Consider the following 19,533-nt stretch of genomic DNA (forward strand, 5'->3'; position numbering starts at 1 on the left):
CAGATTGGCAATAATATTTGGAATAGTTTAACAGACATTAAAACTGTGCCGAAAAGCCAAACTGGACATAAATCTTGTGCATTTGACTTGTGCATCAAATCCATCCTTCTCTAGCCTGTAACTGTGCTTCAGAATATCCTGCAACTCAAAGCTACACCAAGGGTAAGATTCTTATCATTCTACATGTTTTTAACTTTTGTATTGTAAGCTTTTGTCTTTGTTATTGTCATAGAATCTTTAGATCTGTGGTTTATGACGGCCTATGCCTGATATCCCTCCATAGCTCTGTATTCTATTTTGAGATTTTTCTCTTATTTTATCTGGATATCACTGATATATATATTTTTTGAAGCTGATTATATGGTGATTATAGGATTACTGTTTTGCATGATGTTTAGTAATGTTTTTTCTATACATACCGGACTCCATGCCTTTCTAAACCACCAGGGGTGACACAGATGTAGTGCGTACTGCCAATGATTGGAAGGTGACTTTATATCTCTGCTCATTGTTGAGTTGTGTATGCTCTGATGAAGGTCTGACAGACTGACTAACAAACCATCTTTCCTGCTCATGTAGGTCAAAGACACACTGAAACGTTCTCATTTCAAAACAAATTGAAAAGCCTGTGCAGAACCACCATACCTGCTGCAGGTACAAAAAATCAACCAGGAGGTTCAGCAGATAAAGAAATTCCAATGCACATCTCTGCAGCTTGAGCACATGATGTGGTAACCATGGTAGCTGTATTAAGCAATCAGGCGGAGCCTCTGACAATAAATCATGCTTTACAGCTGCTTATTTATCACAGGCTTGAATGGCTCTGTCCCATCAGAGGCACACTCTACCACAAAGTGTTTTAAGTCATTTGTTCTTGCGAGGCTTTACAGCAAATACATCATACCTGTGCTCACTGTGGACACTGATAGTCTCCTCTGTGCTCCCTATTTGATGTGTATTGATTCAAGCAGTGTTTGAGCAATACATTTAAAGCTAGGTCTATGTTTACATTTAAAATGGTTATTTATTTTATTATCTATGTATCAGTACATATACCCAAGCATTAGCAGTGGCCTTCTGAAGGTGGAGAAAGTCGTTATCTATCCTGGTAGATTTTATCTGGAACACATGCTGGTGACCTACCAGCTGGCCTTAATTATTTTTAATGAAATGCCTCAGACAAATAATGTGGAGAACTGATGAGCAGGTAAGAATCAGGTCACTTTGCTGCGATGGTATCAACTTGTGCTCAGTGTGTTTCCATTACCAGGTGGCATTTAAGCACAATATCCACTCCTACTGAAGCTGCAGCTATTTAAGATCAGCATTTATGAGTTTGATTTCCTGCCAAAATGACACAAAAATACAGAGCTTTTAACAGCTAAATTGTTGGACGGGAGAGAAGCTATGGACAGGAAACAAAAACCATCTGGGTAAAATTCCAGATCACAGGAAAAAATCTAGTAAGCAACCGATTTTTTGCCTGCTCACCTCTCCCAGATTCTCTCAATCCTTTGGTAATGTCTTGATTCTTGGCCAAATGTACAAACAGACAAATCATCTTACCATTGATTAAAACACTGGTAGCAAAATGTTGATTTTGTTAAACAACAGCCTGCTGATTTGTATCCTTTCTAAAGCCAACAAAACGAGATAACGCACCAAACTACATATGAGATTTGAAACAATTCTCGTTTCTCTTTCATCATGCGTGCCTATAAAATAAACCTGCCGTTAACAGCAAATTCTCATCAATCACCAATCACATGTAGAGTCCCTAAAAAACACAGTGATTACTGTATCCTGAGGTATTCAGTCAGACACAGGGATAGAGACAGCAACGTATCAGCTAAAGATAGAAACAATGTAATATTTTGCACACAACTATGTATTAGAAAATGAAAGACAGTGGATCCACAGAGGAACTGGGGGAACGGAGACAGAGACAAACTGATAGAAAACACTGCAGTGCTGGCATTATGCCCACATCACCTGCACCCCTGTAGTCAGGCCAGACATAGGTGCAACAGAGCAAGGCCAATGTGTCAGAAAGCCTTAAAGGGGCCTCACTTATGATAAAAATCAAATTCTTTCCCTCTCTTGTCTTAAGTCATATTTATTTTCCTAAAGGGAATTTTGTCATGGACACTGAATTTCTATCATTGATCAGTGTACTTACATCAAACATCTTACACAGCAAGGCTGAAATACAACATGGGCCATAGAAACCAATGCAACAACACAACTATTACAGCCTCAAAAATATAAATTATGTAAATTATACAGGATTTTCCCCCACAAGAAGTGTGTGGAGGTGTATTTATCTGCAGAGACCCTGCCCTCTGTCTGCATTTTCTTCTTATTTTGTTACGTTTGTTTCTAGCCAGGGATCAGTGTATTTATAACTCGCTGAAATTCATTTGCAAATATCTCAAGTATAATCATGGACAAGCAAACAAAACCATTTTCTGTTGAAAAGGGCGTGCCACAAACTGTGGTATGAAAAACAATTCCCTTTGTGGAACAGAATACAGATGTGATACATTATGAAAAACATTTTGTGGTAATGGAGATAGGAAATATTGCTTTCAGCAGGGACAGCAGAATGGCACAAAAATCAATATGGATGATACAGAGGGAAGTAAAGTGCAAAAGCATCATGAAATAGTTGGAATACAAATACAAGATTGTCATGGTTATCTGCAAACTGATGGGATGCCTTAGAAAACAACTGAGTAACATAGAGAACAGTGAATAAGTTTCATAATGTGGTTAATTTAAATCCAGAAGCAATGGGGTTGTAGTGTCTAGTCCTTGTTCAATACAGTTTTTAAAGACGACTCTTGCAAAAACCTGGGTCCTCATCAGTTATTTGACATCATGTGATCTAACTGTAGGGAAAACCTGAGGAAGACTAAGGAGAAGAAAATGCATCCAGTGTCAAAGGCCGTCTATCATATGACTGACATTCCAGGTCACGTGATCATTCACGATTCACAGATGGATGCATTTGAAAGCTGTGGTAAAACCTTGGAGTTAAGACGACTTTGTAACACAGCTGTTCCCAAGGCCAAGAATGAACCTCCATGCTCAACATGTAGTTCTCCTCATTTAATGGGCTCAGGAACTTCCAAGGGAGTGACTGACTTTGTAGCAGGCATGTTAGTGCAAGATGACAACGAGTCAAGGTATAATTTTGGCATTTACAAATAATAGCACAGAACATTCACTTGGGTTCTTATCAGTTGTAATGGATTCCAACAGTCAAAAGTTTTCATGAAAAAAATAAATAAATAAAAATGGAGACAGAGAGGCCAAGAGAGACCACTACTGCTGTCTGCTGTCCAATCATAATGTGTTCATTTTGTGTCCAAGATTTGTCTAAATACTAGTTTCTATCTTAGTTCTCTAAAAGACGTGTTTGTTTGCACATGTTACAGTGCCTGTTATCTGCTCTGTCGTTGGCCCTATAAACACACTTGCTGATTGGCTCCCAATATACTCACAGTGACAATGTGAACATCCTGATCTTCAGCATGTATGTTTACTGTGTTCACCATCTCAGGTGATCTTGTTAGCACGTTAACGACCTGTCATTTTGATCAGATGATGTCGCTAGATTAAATTAGGGGATCACAATTTTTTTTTTTTTTTTTTTGCAATTCCTCCCCGGGGGAACATGAATGTCTGAACCAAACTTCATTGGCAATAAATTTAATAGCTGTTGAGACATTTCACTCAAAATGTAAATCAGTCAGCCTCATGATGGCGCCAGAGGAAAAGTCATGTGATCACCTCTCTCAACTGTGACAACATGTGGATCACCATGGTGCTGCCATCGTACTTTCTCTGTTTGACTGTGTTCAGGTTGACTGCATTTTGGATTGGGTCCAATTGCCCTTGGGTCTATCTGAGTGGGAGCTGACTTTCATCAGGTCCCTTACAGATTGGGTCTATTAAAAAAATAGTAATTAAAAAAACCATACATGACAGGTTTGGGTAGGTTTTCAGGTTTTCCATGGTTCTCATCCAGGTTTAGAGTCATTTTACACCATGAAAACTCATCATTGGAATCCACAGTAACTGTAGTAATGCCACACTGGCCACAGTCTCTGTAGTAACTTATTGTCAACCACTTTATTTGTTGCCTAAAGCAGCATACATGTAATTACCACATCTCTCAAAATCTCTAATTTCATATATATCAACTTAAATGTAGCTAATGTGCTATAATACCAATCTACCTCACTGGGTTAAACCTTTGTCAGACTACCTGCCACCTGAATCAAAATGGCAAGCTCCTAATGGAACAAATCCATTTTGTTCTGGGCCTCAGAGACTAAACATTCTGCGCAGGTTGCATTGCGACAGGGGAGTTGATTAATGGATGCTAATGAGTTAGCATTTCCATTCAGTCAGCATGTGACACCAGCTTGACATTGCAGCTCAGCCACTGGGTTGCAATGGTGCCAGACATTCTAGGGCTGCTGCTATGTGTATAGTTTCTCGTCTCCTGAGGTGCTAACCAGCTATCCAGCCTGACAACGGGGGGCTGAAAGCAGCAACGCATATCCTCTATACAACCAACTTTCCATTCAGGGAGCCACAGACAGTCAGCACGCTATCGGGCAGAAATAGGAAATATATTCCACATGATGAGGAAGATGGCAGCTCGTTTTGAGAGTTCAACAAGTGTGTATCCATACATACCTTGAAAAATATTACGACCTTGTGGGCGCCAGCGTAGGCAAGCAGAGAGGAAGGACAGAAGACAGTATTTGAGACAGAGGGGGACTTAAAGGAGCAAGGTGCTGAGGCTGAGGTGCAAAGCTGTTGTTGCCGAAGACAGGTGCATTCAAGTTGCAAGTTGGGATGATGACAGGTGCATGCAGGCCAGAGCTGGGGGTTTGCTTTGAGCAGTTTCAAAATTGTTTTTCTTTTCTTTCTTTCTTTTTTTTTTTTTGGAAAAACATGTTTTTTCTTTTCCAACTTCCATGTTTACACATTTTCCAGTTCTAAGTTACACCCCAAATCTGGTAGTGGTATGATGATGTGAGTCATATGCAGCGTGCCATGCCAAACAAACAGTGTTATGTTTATCACAGGGTTCATCTTCCCCACATTAGAGACAAAGTGCCAACTGTCTTATTGTGGTAAGATACATGGATACATAGAAAAGAATGTGTTGGTTTTGTGCTCTGATGGGTGAATGTTTATTGTTACTGGATGAAAGGGGAAATAACATCAAGATGACCATACTGGGGATACTGGGAACTTTTACTGTGATGTGCCCTTAGGTGATTTAATTACATATTTCAATCAATGAATTAGTCAATGTTGATAAATACATTTGAAAATCCCATATTTGTGAATTAGAATTTATTTCGGTTATGGTATAGTAAGGGCATTTATTCACACCAGTACTAGTCCTGTTATTGCTTTATGTTTTGTGTACTGTTGTACTGTTAGGACTGGATCAGTCTGCATTAACTGGCATGCTCAAACAGACAAAACATCACAGGTAGTGGAACAATGTCAGAAGAAATACAGAAAGCTTTTAACAAGTAGTCAGATCAACATCAGTTGTCTTACATGAATTCACTGTTTGCCTCCCTGCTCTATTTTCTGGTCGGTTTCTACCTTTGCCTCGAGGAAGCTCTGAGCTACCTCCAACAGAGGGACACACCCTGCTTCATCACCAGCTGTGGAACTTAAAGGGAAGCATCTTTTGTAGGCACAGAAAGAATAAAAACCACATTTTCACTCTCATTTTATAATAACTATTACCAGGTATTGTAAATGCTTGAAATTGAATCACAGATTCAGGTAATGTGTGGTGGAGAGCAGGCCTGGAGGAGGAGAAGTCTCAGCAAAGCAGGAAATAGGAGGAGTCAGGCTTGTCAGAGCCTCTATAAATGCCTTTGTTATCCCTGCAGCAGAACCCTGGGCACTCCTGGCAGCAATGGTTTGACTGAGTAAAGTTCCTATGTATTTAATTTAATGACAGTGTTACCTATTTTCTTTTAGATAAAACCAGCATCAATTGCAAATCATCAATAAATCACAACTGAAGCAAAGTGTAAGGTGTCTCATTGTGCCTGACTGCACAACTACAGTACTGATCATCCTTGGTAGCCAGCACAATACCAATACACCTCATACAGTCCTGGATGAGCTATTTTACTTAATGAAACCATTGTATTTGACATTTTTGGAAATACACTCTTACTGGGAGTTACATAAGATTAATACCACTCTCGTGTCTGTACAGTAAATATGCAGATGGAGCCAGCAGTCTGTTAGCTTAGCACAAAGACTGGAAATAATGGGAAACAGCTACCCTGGCTCTGTCTAAAGGTAACAAAATCTGACTGTTTCTTGGTCAGGCACAGTAATCTATGCTGTGTTGGATAATTTATTTAATCTTAGAAGCCCAAAGAGTTAAAACTCAAACCAGGAAATGTAAACATACTGGTGATTTGTTTGGCATCATGCAATTCCTTTGAGTGGTTAATACAACTAGAGAAAGGACAGTCCATTTACCATTTAGATTCATTCGGCAACCTCTGGGGAGGTCCCAAGGTTGCCAATCACTTCTCTAGTTTGTCAGAGAGAAAAAAATCACAGTTATTTGTGAATAACTATGAATAATCACTGAAATATTTCCAGGGTCCCGTGACATTGAGATGGGTCCCTCTCTCTGCCCATCCATCTGTTTTCATTGCTTCCTTCCTTCCTCTGTCCTTCTTTCCTTTCCTCCATAATGAAAATATTTACAATAGACTCCTGCTTTGTGAGAGGGTGTGCTGTGACTGCAGTTTGGCTGCAGAGATAATAAAAAGATTCTTCAGTCTCTCTGTTTGATTTACTTGGAGAAAATACAGCTTCAGCCAATGTCTCTGTTTTGTCTGGACCTCTGATATGAGAACATCTGTTGGCTCAGGTGTTTCTTTTATTTCCTTCAAAGCTGCTTCTGTGCAGCTATCTCTGTAAATGTATTCTAAGTTATGTAATGTGTACTTTGAAAAGCTCAGTTTTTCTACAATCTTCTACAACAGTCGCCCCCACATAAAAAAAAAAATCACCTTTCCATTCAGTTTCTTCTGTTTAATTCAAACAGATCTCCAGTCTGTAGTGAAAAAACTGTCCCAGTGCTTTCTGTGAAATGATTTCAGCTGCCCTCATTAAATCAGTTATTGTGTTCATTTCAGTAAACATCATTATCTTCCAGCCAAATTTCTCTGGTGACTCATCATCATTTCAAAACCCTGAATCAAATTTCAATAAAAAAATATAATAAATAAAATCTATGTACTCGTCATCATCCCACCCTTGAGCCCCAGAGCTTCTCTTGTTTGACAGTGTGCTGCGTGTAACACTGCAGAGGCAGGGAGTGGCAGGATAACTGAACGGTCACTCCCAGCACCACCCCCCCGACTCACTGTAAATATTCCTCTTTTTCCAGCATCCCATTAAATTATTCATCCTGCTGTGCCTCTGGGGTGTATTCAGTCACTTGTCTGCACTGGCAGTCGATGGGTGATGAAGCCTATGCTGCCTCAGAGCTGAGGGTTTATGACACAGATGGGTGACAAATTAAGAGAAAACACTTTTGTCGAGATGGCAAGACAAAGGGTCCAGGTAACTCTGAGAGGAGGTTCATTGTTGGGGCACAAATGACATGAGCTTCAATAGGAACAGTGACTAAAGTGACATCTGCATTTAGATCTAGGAGAAAGACATCTGCACACAGTTGATGACAGTGAGTGTAGTTATGTAAGGAACTCTTACGGCCATTCTTCATTAGGTGACTAAGAATGTCAGTGCAGGATGTGATGCAGTGTTGCACTGCATAAACCCATCATTACAAAGATGAATGCATGTTTGAGAGTTCAGTGGTGCAAAAACTATGCGCACTGGTCCACAGAGAAAAAAGTGATATGCTCTGGTTAGTTGTCCCTCACCATATTGTGTTGGTGAGTGCATGTGAGGTGTACACCACAAGAATGCTACAGGCCTGGATGCTTGATCCCTGCAGTGAGGGAATCCAGTGGTTCTGTTATGCTGGCATTTTGCTGGCTTTTGCTGGTTTGTGTCAACTTGTACCCCTGGAGGGAAGGGTCACTGCAAATCAATACAAAGTTGTTGAGTGATCACCTTTATCTAATGATGAAATATTTCTAAGCTGATGGAAGTGGTCTCTCTCAGGCTGGTAATGCTCCCATCCATAGGGCACAAGGGGTCATAGAATGGTTCGATGAGTAAGAAAATGATGGGAATCCCATGCTATGGCCTTTGCAATCACCAGATCTCAACCCAGTTGAGCAGCTATGGGAGATTCTGACATTCTCAAGCACTTTCCATCACCATCAGCACAACACCAAAAGAAGGAAGATCCTTTGGAAGAATGGTGTTCAGTCCCTCCAGTACAGATCCAGAGACTTGCAGAGTCACTGCTGATGTGCACTGAAGCTGTTATAGCTGCTTGTGGTGTCCCAACAACTAACTAAGACACTTTATGTTGGCTTTTCTTTTAAGTTGTCACCTGTCTGTATATTGCTATGTTGAACAATGGATGAAAGGGGTTGCTCACAGTGATAAACCCACAGTGAATTATCACCCAACTCAGCAGTTCTCCACAGTTCTATAGAGCTTTTTAGCATCAATTCATTGTTTTGGTTTTTCAAGCTGCAACTTTACTGCCTAGTTGATGGACAATGTTAGCGGCTAGCTCATAAAGAGCTGAGTTGGTGGAAGCCAAACCAGTACTAAAAGGAGGGTGTGTATTGGATTTACAGTAGTAAAACATGATTTTTAGTTTGTTGTGGAATTTAGCCATTTCAAATGTTTCCTAATTTTCTTTTCAATTTTCCTGACATAATTTAAAGATACACAACTACAGTTAAATACATATTTACTCAAATATACAGGATAAAAGTGACTTTCGGTCAGTTTGGTTACATGTTAGAAAACCTAATATTTTGCTAAGTAATGTGATGAGTGTGCACAGGACAGAAAGCAGTGACAGATTATATCACAGTCAGTCCATTATAGGAAAATATGTTCTTCTTTATTTTGTCCGCACCCACAGGAGCACACATAAACACTCAACTCATTCACTCATATGAGGAAACAACTGAAAATAAATAAATGAATAATCACAACCTACAAACTTTTAATCTTAGTCACTTAAACTAATACATCTCAACCTCTGAGTTCAAATTAGCTTTGTGATCTTGCCACAGAATCAGAAAAATCAATATCAAACAGATTTATTGCATTTACTTCACTGCAATTAGATTTGAAGCCATTATAGTCTGAATTTTCCATCCAAGTGAATGAAATATGAGCCAAGTCCTGCACTTGAGTCTATCAGCACTGCTTGCATTTTCAAGCTTTGAGTTGTGTTTTGGAATTTACACAGTAATATATACAAAGGCTGAGCACAAACACACTTCTAAATGATAGAAAACACTCAAAGTCAGCATCGAAGCCTGTGATTGGTTCCTGCTTGGCACCTAAATCTGAGAGACATGCATTCAGTATCTGTCATTAGACGTCTCTGAGCACTTTATGGAATTAATAAGAGCTAACTCACTTTCCCATTTAAATGAATCACACTTAGTAATTTCTGAGCAGTGTGCTGTTGAAGATGGTATTAAATCAAGAAGGTTTCAGGGCACACAGTGCTGTAATTTTTTATGGGCTATGATTTATGGGCTATTCAGTTTGTTATTCCTGAGTGTCTGTTATTCAGAGGCAATTCATCAAATACCGTAAAAAGAAATGTATTAATACAAATATTTTTCACGTCTTTATAAGTTTTGAAAAGCATCAATAAGAATCACAATTTATATATTAAAAATGGGCTGTGCTTGTAAAGAAAGATTGTTATGAGGCAAAAATCCATTGCAGAAAAGTGGGCAGTGTTTTCTTTAAATTATTATTATATGCACTGCTTGGCAATCCACAAATAATCTGCAGCAGCCATGTTTAGCTTTGGAGCTATTTTGGTGAGAGACCAATTAATCATGTATTGTAGAGTGCTTTTTAATCTTCTGCTTTCATTTCCTGTTGTAAAATTGTCAGTTTGTGAAGTGAACATTAGCTCCAGCAGCTAGAGCAGAGAGCAGTCTACAGTGTCATTTAAAGGTCATCAGATATCAGCAGGTACACTTCGAAGCCTGAACTGCACCTGACTGTTCCACACTATCTAAAAAACATGACACCTACTGTTTGTGTCAAGCAAAATCAATGGCTTCTGCTGCAATAAAACAAAATGTTGCACATACAAGCAGTGCGGTAAACGAGAAAGACTGCTGCTTTATAACAGCTATGAATGGTAGAATTCAACTACAACCCTACTAGGTACTGTACTGTCTCTGTCCATGAATGATAAGATATAAACCATTACAGTCAAAGGCTGATTTTGTGGTTTCAGGACAGTGTACTGTGTGAACCACTAACTACTCACATGGGAAGGTACATCACAACTGTTTGCTCCCCTTTGGAAGCCAAACAAAACTCACTCCCTTGCTCCTGCTACAACTCAATGCACAGGTAGAAGTAATAACTTTAATGTTGGTTCTATTCCAGCAATCACTGCAGTACAGCAGTTAGTGTTCTTATTAGTTACACCTGTGTGTGACAAGATAAATGTCTGTTTAAGTAAACTCAAGTTATATCCCACATTTATCCTCCTGGTAATGTGCATCCTTGGCAACCACTGTCATAAAGAGTTTGACAATTTGGCAAGAATTGAATCGATTTAATTCTCATGCATATTTGGTTAATATAAGGCCTCAGCCAGTTAGTATAGCTTAGCATAACTGGAAACAGGGGTATACAGGGAGACTGGCTTTGTGCATAACCCATTGTGAAAATGTATATTGTTTTTTGTTTGTTTGTTTGTTTGTTTGTTTTTACCATGTAGTTTTTTGCAGATTAAACAAACAAGATATAATGTTAATTAGTGAGCATAGGAAGCACTGGGAGGCTAGCTGGTTCCCCTTGTTTCCAGTTTTTATGCTAAGCTAAGCTAACCAGCTATTGACTATAGCCTTTTTATAACCCTACAGATGTGAGAGTGGGATCAGTCCTCTAATGTAACAAGCAAAAACTTGTATTTACCACAATGTTTAGCTATTAATTACAATGTTTAACTATTAATTAATTTAATGAGTCTGAGCAAACTGTACTTAAACCTTACAAAAATAATAAAACAGCAGTAAACAGCATTCACTACATTGAACATTTTTACACACTCATCCCAAGCCCATATTCTCATATATTGTCCAGTTATTTTTAGAATTGTTTTTATTATTATCATTATTAATACTGTGATATTGATTTAAGCCATATCAGCCAGCACTCGCTCACCCCACCATGTTTTATTGAGCTGGATATATCAGGGCTGCACCTCCTCAGTCTACTTGTAGACAGTCTGATGACAGAGCAGACAAAACACAACAACACACACTCTGAACATTGTCCTTGTCTTCACCAAACACACACACAGGCTCACATGAAGATGCTACAGTACACAGTGTGTAAAGCGTATGTGCATATGTGTATTTGCTGGTGTGGGTGCTGGTATTGCTGTTTGTTCGGTATGTGTCCATTTATCCTCTGTGTGCTTTAATGTGTGTGAGTGCAAGTGTGTGTGTGTGTTGTGTTGGCTGCCCCACAGCAGAGAGTGGCTCTCTAAATATAGCTACAGCTCAGAGCTCACAGAGGAAGGCCCTGCATTCAGACAGCCACAGATTAACCATTACTATCGCTCTTTCTCGTGTACACATACACACACACACACACGCATTTGTAGACACACAGTCACTTGTAAAAACACGCAGGTACATAATACACAGACACACAGTATGTATGTACAGAGGTTACACACACACACACACACACACATATATCAGGTTTCCATACAAATGGATTTTGCCTACACATATCCACACACATTCATACATGGAAGATAAAAGAGGCTGCTGTTGTTACATACGCTCTGTTTTTGTTGGCCTATGAGATGACCTTACTGTGAAAAACATAGCAAAAAAAATTTTGACCAGCTCACAACCTGCCAAAAACCATCCATCTACAGTGACCCCTGCTGAAGAGACAAACATGACATGACAAAGTCAGCTTGCTAACGTTAGCTCTTCAGAAACATCATCTCAGGTACAGCACACAGACTGTATGAGAGTTCATATATTATATATCTCTGGAGACCCATGGACAGTTTGCGATGTGCTGGATGTGCTAATTTACTAGCTGCTGCTGACATAAGGCAGCAGCTGAGTTTGCCAGAATGTTTTAATTGCCTCTGTGTAATTAGCTGGCTACATGCAAGCATTTGTCAACATTTCAATGTGGATGAACGTCATATTGTCATTATGAGAAGCTTTGTCGGAACAACATGTACTGTAGCCTGGCTGCAAGTGCTGCCTGAGAAAACACATTTTAATGACACAAAATCCTGTAGTGACACTGATGCCATCAACTCTTATTGATGGTAAGATTTCAGTCATATATATATATATATATATGACTGAAACGTATTTGTTGGTGCTGCAGGCCCAGGCTGACAGGGTATAAGTGCAGTTGATTGATCAGGGTTGTAAAAAAAAAACAACCCACAGCTGAAAGCTCCTCTGCTGTTCGGAGGAATGAATGTGTTTGTCAAACACAGAGCGTGCAGAGGTGGTCTAACAGCCTCCTAACACTGACAATGGAATCTGCTACCTCTGAAACTGGGTGTGTGGGTGCTAAAACAGAGACTGGAGCAGAGGAAGAAATAACAGGCTTAGGAAAAGCTGCTGAGCAATAGATGGGTGAACTACAGGGAAATTATGAACTAAACTAAACTAAACTAAACTGCTCACTTCGTTAAGGGGAAAGAGACCACGGAGATGAAGAAGCACACCGCAGAGCTGCCACATTTTGTAGCCCACTCACTTGTTCCATCACACCAGTGGGCGTCTTTCTTTTTTCTTTTTTCCCTTCTCTGACTGTGGGATCATAAGCACCCCAGCTCTGTCTATTGATTCTGACACAATTGAATCGACCAGGTTGTCCTTGAAAGCACTGACACCAGGGCTGGTGAAAGAATGAATAAATGTTGACAGCAATGAAAAGAATTTCAATTTATGCATGAGACCATTCATCAGACGTTAAAATGAATCTGGATGCTTCAGCTGTTGTCTGCGAATACTGTCAATAAAATCTTGCAATCTAGGCTACATTTCCATTTCTAAATTATTCTTATATTTCAGATTCACTACATGAAGCATACAAAGTTAAAACAATAGTGTTTCCTTGATAACCACAACAGAGTAATCCAGTTAATACCCACACACTTCTTATTCAGGTTAAGCTGTTTACCTCTGATACTGTCCAGCACAGTAAGTGGCAGTATCAGAGCAGTAGACAGAATATTTAAAGAGAGAAATGCCTGCCAGCAGAAACGGGTTAAAAATGCTTGTCCTGCCCAAACACAATACAGAGGATTTCTTCTGATAAAACGCACAAAAAATATAAAAAAACAAAACAAAGAAAAGCACTATAATCTTACCACAGTAACCTGCAATAACAGCATATATCAGTCAGTATGGTAAGTTTTGGGTAAATATGGGCTCAACCACGTTATTCTTGAGCATTAGTTTAAATGCTTCAGTCTCGTCTTGCTCCTCTCTAATCCAGCAGCTTATGAAGGCCAGATGGCTGGTGGTGAGACTGCCTAGCAGACAGAAGGTCGCTAGTTCAGACTTCACCACAACCAGAGTCTGTCCAAATGTCTTACCAAGCCTTTTTACTCCTTCCTGACCTTAAACTGACTCCGTGTTTGAAGGAGGAGGAACGCTGTGTGTGTTTACTTCAGGGCACAAGGCAAAGACAGAAAATCCCTGTGTGAATCCTGAGGTCAGTATAGCGTTTACCATTGCAGATCAATAACCCATTAACATCTCACCAAACTGCAGAGGACCCTCTTTGAGATGGACAGACTGATCGCCCACATGCATCTCAATCTTAAGGGTGTTGTATGTGATAAATTAAGGGTGGTTATCTTTCCAAGATACAGACTGTATGTCTAAAAGCTTCACTGGCAACAAGTTGTTATTGTTTCTATTATTCACTTATTAACTGAATTTCCTAAATCAAAATCCATCCTCTATTAATCAGCCTTAAATATGCAATAACTGTGAGCTGTCTCACCTCAAATCTGGCATCAACACCTGCAGTTTCAGTGTAAGTAAGTAATAACCAAAAAGACAAAAAAAAAATATTTTAAACAATTAAGTGAAGAATCTTGTTAAACCGTGTGTACACTGCATCTCTTTAACTTCCCACACACACTCAGTGACAGCTACATGCTTAAAGCAGGGCACAGCCCAGCCTCAGATCATAATCAGGCAAACCACAGTGTTTCTTATTTTGGCATCAATGATGAATTCTCTTTGGAGAAAAATCAGCACAAATAGGGTCAGAAACAGGAAGTCAGTCCCAGAGACATTTCAACACACAGACTAAGTCGTACACACACTCTCTTTACCCACTAAAAGCTTTCCTGACCTAATCTTAGAGGCCATGGAAAACTCATGAATACATTCAACAGCAGACACACTGTTGGAAATGAGAATTGGGAGTTTTACAAAACAGATTTTCCCCAACAACAGTAGAAAAATTGCCTATAAATGAGATGAGAGATTTTGTGTAATGGAGACCAGGGGCTCCATTATTTTATTCCTTTGTAGTCATTTGTGATGTTATTGGCACAGTCTGTGGAAATGTTTTTGTCCTGACTCTCTCTGACAAGCTGAATTATACCCAGCAACAGTACATGTTCTGCTGAGGGTGAAGAGTATGTGAGTGTGTGTGTGTGTGTGAGTGTATCAACTGCTGGAGCTGCGGGGTGGAGGGTGAGGGCAGGGCAACACGCCATTGGACACTTTTGACTCATGCTGGATGACCAAGAGCAGGAATGTACCACTGCATCTTCTATTTCCACGCACACACACACACACACACACACACACACAAATGTATGCTCTCTAAGGGAAATGTGATGCATTATTAATATCTTCTCTATTTCTTGATACAGAATCCAGTCTGATCTTATATTAACCTGGCAGACAGTATGAGATCCATATTTTATTCATATCTAAATGTAGAACAGGAGCATCATTTCTGTCACTCTAATACTGTCTAATATCACATCTGGATGAGCCCTCTTGTGCTTGACCACGGATGGTGACAAGATATATTTTCTCTGTCTGTCCATACTGTCCACTGGCCTTAAATCCCACAGCTGTCAGTTTGATTTAACCTACACATGGACATAGAAATACCACATGTCTAATACAGATTTAGCATTTAGCACTCACTACCTAACAAAAGAGGGATTGATTAATAAAATAAAACTGCAGGTATACAGAGCAAGGTTTGTAATATTAAGGTTGAACTATAATTCAATATTCATTCAGGGTGGCACGGTGGTGCAGTGATTAGCACTGTCACCTCACATCGAGAAGGTTCCAGCCCCCCCTTGCAGCTGCCCTCAAGGTTTTCTTTTAAAGTGAGAGCATTGACAGTTTTCCTTTTAATTAATTAATTACATAAAGAAGTAAATCCAAGTCCCTATGTTAAAAACTGATAAATGAGAACACATTGCAGTATTGACTGGACTCCCTTGGGTGCTGTGCCTCATCCACAAATTGGCCAGTGGTCAGACTGTTAAGATGCAGCAGCATTTAGAAACAAAATGTTGCTGCCATAGGAAGTCTGGGTTCTGCAGCAAAAACTGGACTCAGTGTACTGGCTGATCAGCACTCCTTCCAGCTTAATACATAGTTTTTCTTGTTCTTTTTTAACAGCACTCTATCAGTGAAAACACTATAAGAGTTATTAGAGAAAAGTGCAGCTGACAGAATAAGTGTCTCATCTGTAGGTGTAGTGTTGCAGTCACATTTCCACTGAGACAACTCTGAATTAAATCTATGCACAAGAAGCTCAAGGCTGTTTGGATAAAAGCACCAGCCTAATGGCATGTGTTAACCCATGGGTGTCATTTCCGCTTGTGGTGTTCATATCGAGTTTGCAAGCACAGACTGAAGGGTGATGGAGATCTGCATGTCTGCTCTGAGAGTTTATACTGCAGGAATACACTGAACATACTGGCATAAATGTAGACCCTTATTTATAAATGCACATGATTTATGTTTACTGTTTATTCAGTACAACATGAGCACAATGGGTCAGTCTTGCTGTGTAATGCTACAGCTATTAGCACTACGTACATTTTTTTTTTTTTTACATTTTAAGAATAACGTGACAGAATGCGGGTTTTCAATCTGGGATCCGGATCCTTCCAGGGGTCACAAGATAATTCTGAAGGGCCCTGAGATGATTAACAGCACAAGAAAAAACGTACACAAATGACATTCTTTTATCCTTGCTTTTTCAGGTGAAATATAATCTGGCAGGGATCACAACTCACTGTCATGTGCAACATATGAAGAGGGGTTGCAGGTTTGCACTGCTTCAATTTTAAAGGAATCTTACGTGCTTTCTAGTGGAGAGTTGGGTGTTTAGACTGATACCACTCTCATCTCTGTACGGCAAATATAAAGCTAAGCCTAGCACTCGTTAGCTTAGCTTAGCTTAGCACAAAGGCAGAGGTGGAAATAAGTGCTTCATCCTCCAAGATTGTGGATGTTTGTGTCACAGGTTTGGTCTCCTTTTGGTCTTGTTTATTAGACAGAGCAAGACTAGCTCTTACCCCCTCCAGGCCTTCTTCTCAGCTAAGCTAACTAGGTGCAGCAGTTGCTACGTATTTACTGTACAGACATGAGAGTGCTGTCAATCTGAGCATCCAGCTCTTTTCCACAAAGTGACCATATTTCCTGAATGTCCAACAATTTCTTGAAGGAGTCCTAAAGCAGAACCAAAAACGGACATCACAACGTACCCTTGTGAAAATGGATGCTTTTTTAATGCAGGAAACATGATAGAAGGATATGAAGACAACTGAAAAATGAAAAACCAAGCTACCTCTGTAGGTGATCAGTTAATTGATTTACTAAATTTAATGCTTCAGCCACAGAATATGTAAATGCAATGGTGCAGCAAAGGCAATTACTTGGTTGCCCTGCCCTTAGTCATTACATCTTTGTTCCATTTTAAATCATTGGATGCTGCTTTCGAGATGCTACAAAACAAAAACAAAACAAAAAAAGTAGGCCACATCTGGAAAAGCCTGTCTTTAAACAGGTGGAGCACCTGCTCTATGGCAGTCCTAACCATTTCAGGCTTTTTATGGGAAACAGGACCTTAGCTCTACCCTGTCTGCTAAATGAAACCACCTCTGCGTCCCTCTGCAGTGGGGCTTGAGACGAGAGTGAGGGCAGGTTGACACTGGTTACCTGACATCATTCTTCCTGTACGTCGACAGGTGGTACGCAGCTACTGAACGGAATATGCGCACAGTCCACCAGTCAGCTCACCACCGCAAACCAAACCAACCAGCTTACCAACGCAAAAAAAAAAAGACCGCAGATTGGAGGCTACAGCAGCAGCACCGATCACTGTTCTATCATTAAATGCAGACTGATGTGCTTGGTAAGGGGCTGTTCGCGCACGTTGTGCCGCGCTGCTCTGACCGATCTGTGCTCTCCACACAAAATCATCCACCCTGTCGTTCCAGATGCATAGCTCGTAAAAGCTTTTCACTGGCCGATTTTAACGCAGCCGCATCGGCTCAAGGGCAAGCAGAGCCCAGGATTATCCAGCGATCCTCCCAGCGAAGGCAGCAGTTAGCAGGCGGAGGGGGTCGGATGCTGGAGCTATTATGCAATCTTAGCGGAAATGATTCCTCCTGACACATGCCAGGGTTATAGGGCTGCAACATCATGTGCAATAAACACCAAATACTGTAGACACGGTGACATTCAGGCGCAAAAGGTAGTAAGACTGCTTGCAATTACAAGGCTCGCCCGACATTTTGCACCCTGGGTGTGTTTTTTTCTTATCTGCCAGACAAAAAACACAGGGATAGCCTTTTTTTTTTTTTTTAAGAATAAATAAAACATATATATGCGTCTTACCCGGGCCGCCATCTTCACGGTTTCGGTAGATCAAGGATGCAGCACGGGACAACGGTTCATAGGACAGCGGGGACAGTGAGCGGAAAAGCTCGGCAGCAGATGGGGTATATAAGCTGCAGCGCACCGCACTCTGATTGGCTGATTCAAGCGGAAGTGTGCCGACGGGGATGTCACCATTAGCTCGCGTGCGGCTGAGGTGGGGATCACTCCTCTTTGCATCGCTCCGTGATCCTCTGCCGTGAGAAACACTCACGTGGCAGATTGACGAAAGTGGGCAAAACACAGTCGACATGTGGCTCAATGTGGCAGCGCTGCGCTCGAGACGTCGACAAATAACGATGCACATTTGGAAACTCGGCACGTGCACACCCATTTGACTGAGCTGCTCTCGTTTTTCACCAACAGTGAATATGTGAACCTCGCTGAGGCTGAAATGGGATTATGCTCATAAATCTGAATTGACTTGCACTTAATTACTGAAACCATAAGCAGAAGTCATTTGTAAAATTGCCACTTTTTCACTCATCACCTCCTATTATTATCAATATTCGATCAAACATCTTATATTTTGGTCAATATCCGGCCTCGGTTTAAGTACCATGGACAGCGCCCCCGCTGCACAGACCGCGTCTCTTCATGGAGGGGGGCTGTGCTGTTACACCGCAGTGATAAAATCCCGCCGAGAACAAGGATCATAGTACAGGCACCTGAACGGAATCTAGGGTAGACCACGGAACAGCAGGAACAACATGTATAGGGGAAATATCAAGCTGACAGCTGAGCAGGATAAGAGCCTTTAAGTTGCAGCACCGCCCACTGGGACCGTGAAGTAAATTCAGCACCGCGGACAGCGACACAGTGAAATGAATGAAAAAAAAAAAAAAGAAAAAAAACGTATACCGTGTCTCTGCCTTTTTATTGACGCATATGAATGGTGTCACAACACTACACTCAATCTTAAGTGCAGCCATTCTATATCACTTGTTTTGGAGGCTGTCATAATGAATGGAATTAGTTTCTGCTCTATGATCATTTGTTCATTTCATATCCTGATAGAGGCCTTGAGAATAGCTGTCCAGCCCCATCACTGATTCCTCATCTGCTGTCTGTGACACAATTTCAGCAGTATATTTCACAGCCATGTGTCTTTTTAAGGTTTACCTATCCCTAAGTATTTAACCAGCAAATATCATACAGAAAGTCTAAAACATTAATATGTCAGTGTTGCCACTACAACTACTGTGCTCATATGGCTGTAGCAGCAGACACTCTGAAAGAAAACAATATAGAGTTACACCCCACCCTTGGGTGGCCCGATGGGGTGCACAACACTCCACCATTGACCCAATTGCCACAGAAAACACCTTAAGAACTGACAAACCCATGGCATTTATTAACATAAAAACATATCAAAACAACCAAGACTAAA

The 19,533-nt window shown here is 40.5% G+C and overlaps 1 protein-coding gene across 2 annotated transcripts in view; it reads right to left on the reverse strand.

Moving 5' to 3' along the window:
* Nucleotides 1-18,219, reverse strand: part of LOC108898576 (vesicle-fusing ATPase) — a 33,771-nt gene extending 15,552 nt beyond the window's left edge. The window contains exons 1-2 of one of the 2 annotated variants that reach the window (XM_018698502.2): nt 18,105-18,219; nt 4,711-4,728 (exon numbers count right to left, since the gene is read on the reverse strand). In XM_018698502.2, the coding sequence (XP_018554018.1) occupies nt 4,711-4,728; nt 18,105-18,116 (30 nt within the window). In that variant the 5' untranslated portion in view covers nt 18,117-18,219. The remainder of the gene's footprint in view (nt 1-4,710; nt 4,729-18,104) is intronic. The other variant, XM_018698503.2, reaches the window with a different exon arrangement.
* Nucleotides 18,220-19,533: the final 1,314 nt, after the last annotated feature.

The sequence above is a fragment of the Lates calcarifer genome, linkage group LG11 (genome assembly GCF_001640805.2).
Source record: "Lates calcarifer isolate ASB-BC8 linkage group LG11, TLL_Latcal_v3, whole genome shotgun sequence".
Classification (NCBI taxonomy): domain Eukaryota; kingdom Metazoa; phylum Chordata; class Actinopteri; family Centropomidae; genus Lates; species Lates calcarifer.